General features: G+C 38.5%; 1 protein-coding gene across 1 annotated transcript in view; it reads left to right on the top strand.

The window, feature by feature from the left end:
* Nucleotides 1-10: 10 nt before the first annotated feature.
* The window catches only part of LOC138305900 (centrosomal protein of 78 kDa-like), a 97457-nt gene continuing 84302 nt past the window's right edge, over nucleotides 11-13165 (top strand). The window contains exons 1-6 of the mRNA XM_069246174.1: nucleotides 11-128; nucleotides 4152-4329; nucleotides 4500-4600; nucleotides 5167-5336; nucleotides 6429-6501; nucleotides 7260-7363. Coding sequence (XP_069102275.1) covers nucleotides 4178-4329; nucleotides 4500-4600; nucleotides 5167-5336; nucleotides 6429-6501; nucleotides 7260-7363 — 600 coding nt within the window. The 5' untranslated portion in view covers nucleotides 11-128; nucleotides 4152-4177. The remainder of the gene's footprint in view (nucleotides 129-4151; nucleotides 4330-4499; nucleotides 4601-5166; nucleotides 5337-6428; nucleotides 6502-7259; nucleotides 7364-13165) is intronic.

Genomic DNA, 13165 nt, shown 5'->3' with positions numbered 1-13165 from the left:
AATTCTGGGACGTAAACTAAAAGCGCCATTTCCTGGATTTTTCAAAGCGATGAAGCTCTTAAATTTTGGATGAATATTCGCATACTGTGGATGACAGGTGGATGTTTCTCATCACAACAATTGCAAAGGTATCCAAGTGTTTCCGTTAACGAACTATTTTAAAATTTATGCCGAGAACAAAGAAGTTTGCACAGGCATTACTTTATTTACTGTAAGCGAGTACGAGCATGTTTTGAACAATAACCTGTTAGTATGATGCCGGGTCATGTCACCGACACCCTCAGGATAAGATTGGTAATGAACCCTATTGTGCAGCTTCATCAATTAACTGTGATGATTCTGTTCTATTTGAAAGTTATTTTTCTTAAGATAATGGAGTAGCATTAATCTAAAATGAATTAAAATGTAAACACAAGGTGTTGTTTACATTTTCCAAATGACATTATATTTAGCACGACTGAGATATCGAATAGTAAAATAATCAAAGAACGTCTCGGTTTTGAATTTAATATATTCGTCATATGCGTTACAGAGCTTCTGTCAATGTTAATGGTGTATTTTATCTTATAATTGATATATTTATAAAACAGTTGTTAATTGAACAGACATTGTAAAAAGTTGAAGTTTAACTAAATGTCAAAAGTGTGTCATTTCTAATCTAGTCTTACTGTTTTAAATGCAAAGCGTCCTTTATAACCTTGATCTGACAGAAATGGTTATATTATAAAAGTGTAACATCCTTCAACACTAAAGCTTTTTATGTGTAATATACAGTGCAGGCCGGTAATTCTGCGCACCTAAAACTTTTGTTGCTGTTTCTGTCATTTTATTTTCGTGCAAATATAAAAAAAAATGCACATCAATAGAAAGGCTGAAGTTTTATCTTTTGAAACATCAGAAAAAAATTAAATATCTACCAAAATATTGGAGTTACACAGTGTTCTCCCCAGGCCCTTTCCGCGTAACGGTCCCGTTACGTGGAAATTTTGAGCCGTTGCACGGAAATATCATCCGTAGCGCACTTTCAGCCTCCCGTTGCACATCAATAAATCAGACCCCCATTTTCTCTAAGTAGGTATACTGAATATAAACCTCATAATAAATCCCTCCTGCTACCTGACAAGTAGTACTCTTATAAATTTACGATGTCTGTCATGCCGCTATGCCATGTGGTTGGGTCCATTTTTACGACCGTGACAGTGTTGATACTTGTGATCCGCAGGGGTGCCCTGCCATATTGTACTGTTAAATTGCATTGATAAGTAAACACAAGAGGTGTGACTACTCCCTAACCAACACCTCACTTGTTCTATTTAGCAGTCTGGGGATATAGGTCAGCTAGAGAGAGGAGAAATCACTGATCAAATCACTTTCAATCATGTGAGCTACGCAACGTAACAGAAGTAGGCAGCACATCGGCAGTTTAGGAAACAAACTGACACCTTTTCAACAGATGTTTTGATTATAGCTAGTGAGCATCATCCCAAAAACAAACACTGCTTGCAATTGTAAATGATTTACTTACGTTTTTAATGTCAAAATAGGCATATACCGCTGAAAGATGCCACAAACTTTGCAACCGAAATGGCCGCCATTTTGGTGTTAGGTAATTGTAATAATGGAGCCAGATCGATGGGTATAAGAAATCCGGATTTGAAAAAAATTCCAAAATTTGTAATTTGTAAATTTTAAGCATAATTGGATGATAAGAAACATGTCATAAAATTGTACAGATATGTATTAGAAAAGACTTAAAAAATTTAACCAGTGTTTTATCAATTTTTTTTTTAATCTAGATCTCAATGTTACATTTACAGTACCATACAGTAACTACAGCCTGTTTTAAATATTTGAAATACACAAATAGTGATGGAATTGGGGGCATAATCCCATAATTATCTAGAACTGTGAAACACATTAAAATAATCTTAATTTAAAAATTTAAATAATTCTAATAATTTTTAAATGCAATAAATCTGAATTCAGTAAATGTGACAGTGAGATAAAATGTTAATATTTTTTGTTATTTTAATTTTTATTATAACACTAGGCCATTAAAATTAAATTGCGGCACAAAAAAAAAATTTCGCGCTGCGCCGCGCAGTTTGCAACGAGAAAAAATTACCATTGCGCAGTGAAAAAATCCTGGGGAGAACACTGTTACATATATACAAGGTGTAAAATGTGGCTACCCCCATGTGTCTGCGGATGTTGACATATCCGTTAAGTCTGCGCATGTGTTGAATATAGTCATTTCCGGAGAAATTTCACTTGATATAGAGACCCATACATGATAGATTGGTTTATCTGTGTCATGTGCTGATTTCAATGATTTCAAAGTACTTTGTTTTGAATACAAAAATAGGGATGAAAATCAAATATCTGTAGTGTAACAACACATTTTGTGATTTGATCTAACTGATTATAACAATAAAGCATTTCGACACAAACTTTGATGAATTTATGACAATGTTTTGTCGTGATACTAAATTTACCAAATGTCTGCTATTTCTTGACAGCATGAAATATATAATGGCGTCGTTTACACATGGACAGAATTACCGGACGCAACTGTATGTCTAGTGAGAGTGTTTAATAAAATACAAATTATTTCTAAAATGACAAAATTAAATGCCCACTACCTTTCCGAAGCAAATTTTATAGGTTTCATAAAAACATTAACAATGTCAGAAAATACATATCGATGGCCTAAGATGAGGTTACAAAACCAAACATATGCAAGAATTCCTGCGTAATATATAAAAACTGTTGATATTCATTTCGCTGTTTTGCCGTGTGGCGCAGTAGTATTCAACTACCGCGCGGTAATTAGGACGACGGCGGGAAACATAAGACGACACGCGTTATGAAAATGAACATTTTATTTATTTTAGTTATTTTGTTTAGGAGATGATGATGGGTGTAGTATTAACGGTAAGTTAATAACTTTTGCGACTCTACACAATTATCGATCTCGTTTTACATTCCCATTTTAAAAATTAAAAGCCGTTTTGGAAAGGTAGTGGGCCTTTAACATCTAGCTTTGTCCGTGCTATATGCTAATGTGGGCAGATATGATTTATTAAGTTAATTTATCAGAATTCAACAAAATTTAAAGCACAGTGATATTTCTGCTAAAATAAAAACAAATTGAATAGTGCTACTGTATATAGGGCTAAAGGTTTCAGCAAATGCAACAGTGAATAAAAATCCCTGCCTCTTGTTTCATATTTGTATTTTAAAAGTGTTGAAAACAACAGACAAAATAGGCGTTAATTTGCATCAGAGCAGACAATTAAGTCCAGATGTCTACACCATGCAAAATATGTGTCATAATGTTTTAGGTTAATGATATGATTGAAGTCAGATTATAGATAATCAAATATCACGTCATGATGTGATGGATACTACATACCGTATTTGAGCTAAAGAGGGCGCCTGCTGTAATAAGGGCACACCTGCCTTTTTTCTTCTTCAAAAAAAGCCTGCATTGTCCAGCTATCTTGTATCACAAATAAACAACACCCTTACCTTTCTTTAGAATTTCATTTCCTATCCAATTTACAAATGATATCCGATATTAGAAAGTTTGAATGTCAATGACCTGGACTGGCACAGTCGTAGTTGTCGTCAGCCATATCATCCATAGTCACTGTTAGAGACGCTGCTTTCAGATAGCTGAATGTTAACATTGTACACATTCATAAACTACTTGAGCAGCATCAACATCGCTCTGATTAAAACCTTGGTTCATCATGACAGCTGACACATCAATTGACATGTTTCCTTCACTCCAGTATTCTGTCTAGACAACAGGGTCCACTTGCTAGAAAACATCAAAGGCTTTTCATGTGGAAAGTCGCTACAGTCCGTTTCAGAGTTTGTGGCAGTTCCCTTTCAAGTAACAAATGTCTAGCTGCAAACTTTTGGTCTAAAGTCTGTTTCAGATAACTTTAGAAATAATAAGGGCGCCCCCATTGCCAGCTGCTCGTGCCCTTTGCCCTCTTTAGGTCAAATACGGTATGTACGTACATACCGTAGTAGATGAAAGAGTCAGCTAGTAACATACTGGGATTATCTCCCTTTGTACTGTTTCCTAATCTCCTTACTAACTGTACATGTAATTAATTTGTATGATGTTTTATTTACAGATTTAGGAAGTATTTAAAGCTTGAGGATGATTGAGAGTGTCCAGGCTCGCCAGCGAGGGGCGTTCGACTTTGAGGGGCACTATGATAACTTATGTGCCATGCAGGATTCCTGCCCCCTCCCCGCCGTAAAAGCTCATCTCGGTCAGGGAGTGCTGGATCTCAATGGGGACAGGGTCAGGTAAGAGAGCATGTCATCTCACAGCATTTTTCATTTCTCAAGACTTACATCTGCATGGTTCTCATGTTTAAAATTTAAAAAATGAAATGCATTTAAAAATGCCAGTCATAAATATGATGCATATGTTTTGATGTCTGATTTAACTCTAATCATCAACCTTTGTTTTATAGAGCTAACGACTGGCAACCAATTCTCAACACACTTCGGATCAACAAGAATCTAGAATTTATAGCTTTCCGTAGCTATTACCAGCCTCCCTCAGAAGACAATGGTAAATTATTTTATCAAAAAAAAGAGAGACCAGAAATCCAATAATAGTGGTTGTTAGTTAACCGGGAATCAGTTTGATTTGATTTTCTTATTTGATAACCAATTTCAAAAGTGATGGATTATCGAATAAAACCGGTTTTCAGATATGACAGAAAATGTACATTTGGAGGAAATTATTATTTCAAGTGTATTTCAAATGTACTGTACATATCCACCATTTTGTGTTGTTAATAATAACCACCAATATATAATTACTTGTAGGATTCTACTTAAACATGTATGCATTTAATCCAAAATTGAAAATTTATGAATAATTGGTTTATGGTCAGATCAGTTTAAAAAAATTGTCTGATTAATTTTTTATCATTTGCTGGTAGTTGTAACACCACTGTAAAATGACAGGTGAAAATCTAGAATTGTTTGAATTTTAGCATTGGAGATTTTTTTTTTATCAGAGACTTTCATTAGTTATAACTTGGTGGAAATATCTTTTCGTTTTTGTCTCTTGTAAAAAGACCTTGTAAATCTATCATTGGATTACAGTGTTATGATTTATTTTTGTAACAGAGAAGAAAGCGTTAATTGAGAAGAGAAAGATGCCTGCTGTGCGGTCTAAGGAGATCACCTACCGTCTGTGTAAAGCTCTCAAGGAATGTCTAGTAAACACACCTACGCTGTCTTGTCTAGAGCTGCAGGGTCTACCTCTCCGGGAACGAGACCTCTCAACGCTGATGAAGGTTATCTCCCTTGTTATTCTCATTTACCTTTAACAAAATGGTGGGTCAAAAACGTGGGTGAATCGAACACAAACAAATTTCCGATAGAAAATAGAGTATGTCAAGAGTCAGTAACGTGTGCGATTGGGAAAGAAGGGAGATATGAATGGATTGCTGAAAAGCAAGAGACGGGAGAAACTCCCCACTTTATACTTGCGTGATGTACATATGTGCAATAAGTCAAGAACCTCCCTTTGCGGTGTCCCGTCGAATGAAAAGTCTCTTTTGACTTTTGACTTTTCGTTCTTACGCTAATTACAAATTGTTTTATAACAAATATTAACAAATATGGCTTAAACTTCATTTGTCAACCATCGTAAATTAGAAAATAATCTTTAAATGTGAGGTAGGTATTCCCCATGTTTTCCTGTCGTTTTAGATAACCAATCATTGTAATAGAATATTCAATAAACATCTGAAAACCATATCTAAGCATACAGAACAACTTATTTAAGTCCCTTTAAAAATTCAGGTACAGAACAACCCTTATGTTCATATTATTTACTTTACTGACTCTTTACGTACTCTGTTTTCGATCGGAATTCGTTTGTGTTCGCTTCACCCACGATTTTGACCCACCATTTTGTTTACATTCATTTAATTTGTGCAGTGCATTGTGGGAGGTCACTAAAGTTCAACCCTACTATATTTATCACACTCAGTCTACAAAATTCGAGCGGGCCGGTTCAAAATATAGAAAACTGGAATTTCCATTCTATTTATTTAATTTGACACATTTGCACAATAACTTATATATATTACTTAGTAAGGTATCTGACATGTCTTAAATATGTATTTTACTCAAATTTACTTGGTTTATTAAGGTTCATGTCCCTTTAATTTGACGGCACAATATAATGATAAATTGACGTCAGGTGATTGGAGGATGACATGCTGTAATAGCTGCCTCTGCTTGATTTTTGCAACTTATTTTAACATTGAATTCTACATTATAAGATTCATCACAAAATAAAAAAAAATTCATAGACCCATGTCTTAACATCTCATGTGAATTAAACACTGATGCTGTATATTGATTATTACATGTTTCAGGGCCTGGTAAAGAATACCACGCTTAACCATCTATCATTGGAGTACTGCCGTATAGGAGATACTGGACTTGAAAGTAAGTATAGGGTTATCTCCTCCTTTTCTTGAGTTTGTTTTGTTTTACGTCCAGTCAGGGCTGTTTAAGGACGTGCCATATGTATGTAAAAACCAATGACCTATATGGTCAGTACCTGTCAACTGTCCCATGTGCACATGGCATTCAAACTCGCAAACCCAGAATAATCATGTGACAATATGACGAAAAGCCTTAACCACTTGGGCTCTGTGGCCATATTTTTTTTGTTATTGTTTCTTTTAATAAACTAAAATCTTGAAGTTTTGAAAGGCCTGGAAACCTCATATTGGACCTATAGTATAAGCTGAGATAAAGATTGTTGATATGAATGACCTTGACTTTCAGTAAGGGTCACATGGGCCAAAAAATTTCAAATCTTCAAATGACTTCTTGTGAGGTAATGAAAAGTCTAGATATGTGTTACTGTGCATGTAGTTATTGTTATTATACTTCCTTGAGTAGACGTTATAATGAATAAGTTCACTTTTTATCTATAAACTAAATAGAGGATTAATTCCCCTTTCTGAAAAGTAGACTGTATAAGATATGAACACAGTAGAGGTCCTGGCCCCAATTTCCCAAAATAAACCTAAGTGAAAAACTGTGATGTCAATTCTTTTTGTTACATAAGGGGAAATACTGCAGTTTTGTTTCGAGAAATTGGGTCCTAGTCTATCTGTGTGAGAACATGATTACATCCTCTCTCTGTGCTATAGTAAACATAAATATAATTGCATTCATTTTCTTTTATTACCAAGTTGTGTGTAAGGGCATCAAGAACTCGACAACCATCAACTCTGTGAACTTTACTGGGTGTAGTCTGACGGGGCGTGGATCTGAATCCCTGGCTAAAGTCATCAAGGTAAGGTAACTCCTAGCAAGATATTCTGTATTTGTTATTGCAGAGTTATCTGTACTTCTTGGTAGGTATTGATAGTGATATGTATTTTTGTTGGTCCGTTGAATTTCGAGATAACGAGTTTCGACTGTATTTGTTATTACAGAGTTATCTGTACTTGCTGGTAGGTATTGATAGTGATGTGTAGAATCATTCTTTTCAGAGAAAATGATAATAGATTTGCTTACAAGACCTCACAATGAATACCAACCTGAAAGGGAGGTAACTCTGCAATATGCAAAGACAGAATACGAGCTGTGTAACACTTTATTACATGAAATATTCATGGGGATTCTCTATTGGGGTCTCTGAGCTTTTGATTTTATTTGTGTGAAGAAATTGTAATGGCTTATAAACGTATATAGGAATGGTAATAGTAAGCTGAGTTTGTTGTATTTATGTAGTCAAACCTGTCTATAAAGACCACCCAACAGACCAAGAAAAATAGGTTGTACAGCCAAGTGATCTTTATATACTTTATTCACTTACATGAATAGTCTCATGAAGCAGGACAGTCCTTATACAGAGATATTTGTTAAAGCAAGTGGTCTTTGTACAGAGGTGGTCTCAAATACAGGTGGTCTTTATACAGAGGTGGCCGCTAAGGCAGGTGGTCTTATACAGAGGTGGTCTCAAATACAGGTGGTCTTTATACAGAGGTGGTCGCTAAAGCAAGTGGTCTTTATACAGAGGTGGTCTCAAAGACAGGTGGTCTTTATACAGAGGTGGTCTCAAAGACAGGTGGTCTTTATACAGAGGTGGTCGTTAAAGCAGGTGATCTTTATACAGAGGTGGTCGCTAAGGAAGGTTTGACTTTGTGGGCCCAGTGCAACCAGGGAAATAACGAAAAATTCTACACAGCAAAGAGATAAACAGTATGTTATTGGGTTAGAGAGATCCTCCATTTAGTTAGATCATTTGAGAGTGAGACCAGTAATTTTTATAAGCCAGCTGAGTTTGATCCCTAGTGGAGGCAGTGATTTATATTTATCTTTTGTCTGTTACCTTTTAGACAGGTCTGAAGATAATTCACTGTGCTTTCTGTCTAAGTAACATCTCATCTGCAATTATCAATGTATATACAGTGTACATATGAATATTTAAGTAAACATAACTTTAGTATTTGAATAACTTAAGATGTAACTGTGACAGTAACACCAAAAGTTGTTAGTGTGGCTCCGTGATTAGGTTAAGTGATTTTACATGGTCTTGGATGTAAAAATTGTGATGTCACAGCTGTAATTACTTCATAATTACTTAGTTGGTGTTTTTTTGTCTCCTAGATATCGGAGACGTTTTTATTAGAATTGTTTATAACTTCCCCACCCCTGTGATGAACTGAAACAACCATACTATGTCAAAGAGTTGAAATGTGTCTTGACTATCATGATCCATTAAGTTTTTGTAGGAGTTACCTCCCCTCACATAGCTTCATCAGAATTATAAAGAGCAAACAGTGGAAAACGTAATTTAAAACTCAAAACAATATTTTTATTTGAAAAGCACTGGAAAATCATATATTTAGGCATATTTAGTTATAAAATATGTTTTTTTTAGCTGTCCTATTGATGTGTGACAAAAAGACTGCTTATGTTCGGAAAATTTCAAGTGAAATTATTTATCTTATTTACACTTTCCAATGTTAAATTAAAGCAATCACTTTGTACAGTGTAAATACTTTGTATTTGTAAGTATTTCTTTATGATATTCTGTGTATTTATGATGTTCCATGTTTAAGTATTTCTTTATGATATTCTATGTATTTATGATGTCCCATGGACCTTTTGCTTCATTTTGTGGAACCATTAAAGTGTTGTTTTTTTTTATTTTTTGACAAAATTACAAAACCATAAACACTCCTGGTGAATGAGTTTTTCCTGAAGAAGTCATTTTGACTGTGATTCCACTCAAAGCAGTGGACAGGATTGTGAACCAGAGGCATAGTGGTTAAAGTGCTCACTTTCACATACTGGTAGTGTAGTTGTGCTGACTTTTGTTGCTTCCATTTTTGGCAGTCATTGTTTTATGAGAGCATTATCTAATGACATGACAGTAACCTCAGTCCAGGAAATATGAATGTAATGCAGTTATATTCTGTCTAGGATCTGCCATATATTTTAATGTTTTCTGACTATAACTGATAAAACCTGGTCAAATTTGCTGTTTTTAGCTCACCTGGCCCGAAGGGCCGGTGAGCTTATGTCATGGCGCGGCGTCCGTCGTCCGTCTGTCCGTCAACATTTCCTTTAAATCGCTACTAGTCATAGAGTTCTGCATGGATTGTAACCAAATTTTGCCACAAACATCCTTGGGGGAAGGGGAACAGAACTTGTATAAATTTTGGCTCTGACCCCCCGGGGGCAGGAGGGGCGGGGCCCAATAGGGGAAATAGAGGTAAATCCTTTAAATCGCTACTAGTCATAGAGTTCTACATGGATTGTAACTAAATTTTGCCACAAACATCCTTGGGGGAAGGGGAACAGAACTTGTATAAATTTTGGCTCTGACCCCCCCGGGGGCAGGAGGGGCGGGGCCCAATAGGGGAAATAGAGGTAAATCCTTTAAATCGCTACTTGTCATAGAGTTCTACATGGATTGTAACCAAATTTGGCCACAAACATCCTTGGGGGAAGGGGAACAGAACTTGTATAAATTTTGGCTCTGACCCCCCGGGGGCAGGAGGGGCGGGGCCCAATAGGGGAAATAGAGGTAAATCCTATAAATTGCTACTAGTCATAGAGTTCTGCATGGATTGTAACCAAATTTGGCCAGAAACATCCTTGGGGGAAGGGGAACAGAACTTGTATAAATTTTGGCTCTGACCCCCCGGGGGCAGGAGGGGCGGGGCCCAATAGGGGAAATAGAGGTAAATCCTTTAAATCGCTACTAGTCATAGAGTTCTACATGGATTGTAACTAAATTTTGCCACCAACATCCTTGGGGGAAGGGGAACAGAACTTGTATAAATTTTGGCTCTGACCCCCCCGGGGGCAGGAGGGGCGGGGCCCAATAGGGGAAATAGAGGTAAATCCTTTAAATCGCTACTTGTCATAGAGTTCTACATGGATTGTAACCAAATTAGGCCACAAACATCCTTGGGGGAAGGGGAACAGAACTTGTATAAATTTTGGCTCTGACCCCCCGGGGGCAGGAGGGGCGGGGCCCAATAGGGGAAATAGAGGTAAATCCTATAAATTGCTACTAGTCGTAGAGTTCTGCATGGATTGTAACCAAATTTGCCACAAACATCCTTGGGGGAAGGGGAACAGAACTTGTATAAATTTTGGCTCTGACCCCCTGGGGGCAGGAGGGGCGGGGCCCAATAGGGGAAATAGAGGTAAATCCTTTAAATCGCTACTAGTCATAGAGTTCTACATGGATTGTAACTAAATTTTGCCACAAACATCCTTGGGGGAAGGGGAACAGAACTTGTATAAATTTTGGCTCTGACCCCCCGGGGGCAGGAGGGGCGGGGCCCAAGAGGGGAAATAGAGGTAAATCCTTTAAATCACTACTTGTCATAGAGTTCTACATGGATTGTAACCAAATTTGGCCAGAAACATCCTTGGGGGAAGGGGAACAGAACTTGTATAAATTTTGGCTCTGACCCCCCGGGGGCAGGAGGGGCGGGGCCCAATAGGGGAAATAGAGGTAAATCCTTTAAATCACTACTTGTCATAGAGTTCTACATGGATTGTAACCAAATTTGGCCAGAAACATCCTTGGGGGAAGGGGAACAGAACTTGTATAAATTTTGGCTCTGACCCCCCGGGGGCAGGAGGGGCGGGGCCCAAGAGGGGAAATAGAGGTAAATCCTTTAAATCACTACTTGTCATAGAGTTCTACATGGATTGTAACCAAATTTGGCCAGAAACATCCTTGGGGGAAGGGGAACAGAACTTGTATAAATTTTGGCTCTGACCCCCCGGGGGCAGGAGGGGCGGGGCCAAATAGGGGAAATAGAGGTAAATCCTTTAAATCGCTACTTGTCATAGAGTTCTACATGGATTGTAACTAAATTTTGCCACAAACATCCTTGGGGGAAGGGGAACAGAACTTGTATAAATTTTGGCTCTGACCCCCCGGGGGCAGGAGGGGCGGGGCCCAATAGGGGAAATAGAGGTAAATCCTTTAAATCGCTACTAGTCATAGAGTTCTACATGGATTGTAACTAAATTTTGCCACAAACATCCTTGGGGGAAGGGGAACAGAACTTGTATAAATTTTGGCTCTGGCCCCCCGGGGGCTGGAGGGGTGGGGCCAAATAGGGGAAATAGAGGTAAATCCTTTAATTCGCTACTAGTCATAGAGTTCTACATGGATTGTAACCAAATTTGGCCAGAAACATCCTTGGGGGAAGGGGAACAGAACTTGTATAAATTTTGGCTCTGACCCCCCGGGGGCAGGAGGGGCGGGGCCCAAGAGGGGAAATAGAGGTAAATCCTTTAAATCACTACTTGTCATAGAGTTCTACATGGATTGTAACCAAATTTGGCCACAAACATCCTTGGGGGAAGGGGAACAGAACTTGTATAAATTTTGGCTCTGACCCCCGGGGGCAGGAGGGGCGGGGCCAAATAGGGGAAATAGAGGTAAATCCTTTAAATCGCTACTTGTCATAGAGTTCTACATGGATTGTAACTAAATTTTGCCACAAACATCCTTGGGGGAAGGGGAACAGAACTTGTATAAATTTTGGCTCTGACCCCCCGGGGGCAGGAGGGGCGGGGCCCAATAGGGGAAATAGAGGTAAATCCTTTAAATCGCTACTAGTCATAGAGTTCTACATGGATTGTAACTAAATTTTGCCACAAACATCCTTGGGGGAAGGGGAACAGAACTTGTATAAATTTTGGCTCTGACCCCCCCCCCCCCCCCCCCCCCCCCCCCCCCCCCCGGGGGCAGGAGGGGCGGGGCCCAATAGGGGAAATAGAGGTAAATCCTTTAAATCGCTACTTGTCATAGAGTTCTACATGGATTGTAACCAAATTTGGCCACAAACATATCCTTGGGGGAAGGGGAACAGAACTTGTATAAATTTTGGCTCTGACCCCCCGGGGGCAGGAGGGGCGGGGCCCAATAGGGGAAATAGAGGTAAATCCTATAAATTGCTACTAGTCGTAGAGTTCTGCGTGGATTGTGACCAAATTTGGCCAGAAACATCCTTGGGGGAAGGGGAACAGAACCTGTATAAATTTTGGCTCTGGCCCCCCGGGGGCTGGAGGGGTGGGGCCCAATAGGGGAAATAGAGGTAAATCCTTTAATTCGCTACTAGTCATAGAGTTCTGCATGGAATGTAACCAAATTTGGCCAGAAATTTTGGCTCTGGTCCCCGGGGCAGGAGGGGCGGGGCCCAATAGGGGAATTATAGGTAAATTCTATAAATTGCTACTTAATTGTCCTAGAGTTTTGTATGGATTGTAACTAAATTTGGCCACAAACATCCTTCGGGGTAGGAGAACAGAACTTGTATAAATTTTGGCTCTGACCCTCAGGGGGCAGGAGGGGCGGGGCCCAATAGGGGAAATAGAGGTAAATTCTATCAATCGCTACTTGTCCTAGAGTTCTGCATGGATTGTAACCAAATTTGGCCACAAACATCCTTGGGGGAAGAGGAACAGAACTTGTATAAATTTTGGCTCTGGTCCCCGGGGCAGGAGGGGCGGGGCCCAATAGGGGAATTATTGGTAAATTCTATAAATTGCTACTTAATTGTCCTAGAGTTCTGCATGGATTGTAACCAAATTTGGCCAGAAACATCCTTTG

Source organism: Argopecten irradians, chromosome 13 (genome assembly GCF_041381155.1).
Source record: "Argopecten irradians isolate NY chromosome 13, Ai_NY, whole genome shotgun sequence".
In the NCBI taxonomy this organism is placed as follows: Eukaryota; Metazoa; Mollusca; class Bivalvia; order Pectinida; family Pectinidae; genus Argopecten; species Argopecten irradians.
The sequence above is the reverse complement of the archived record's forward strand: the minus strand, read 5'-3'. Positions and strand labels throughout refer to the sequence as shown.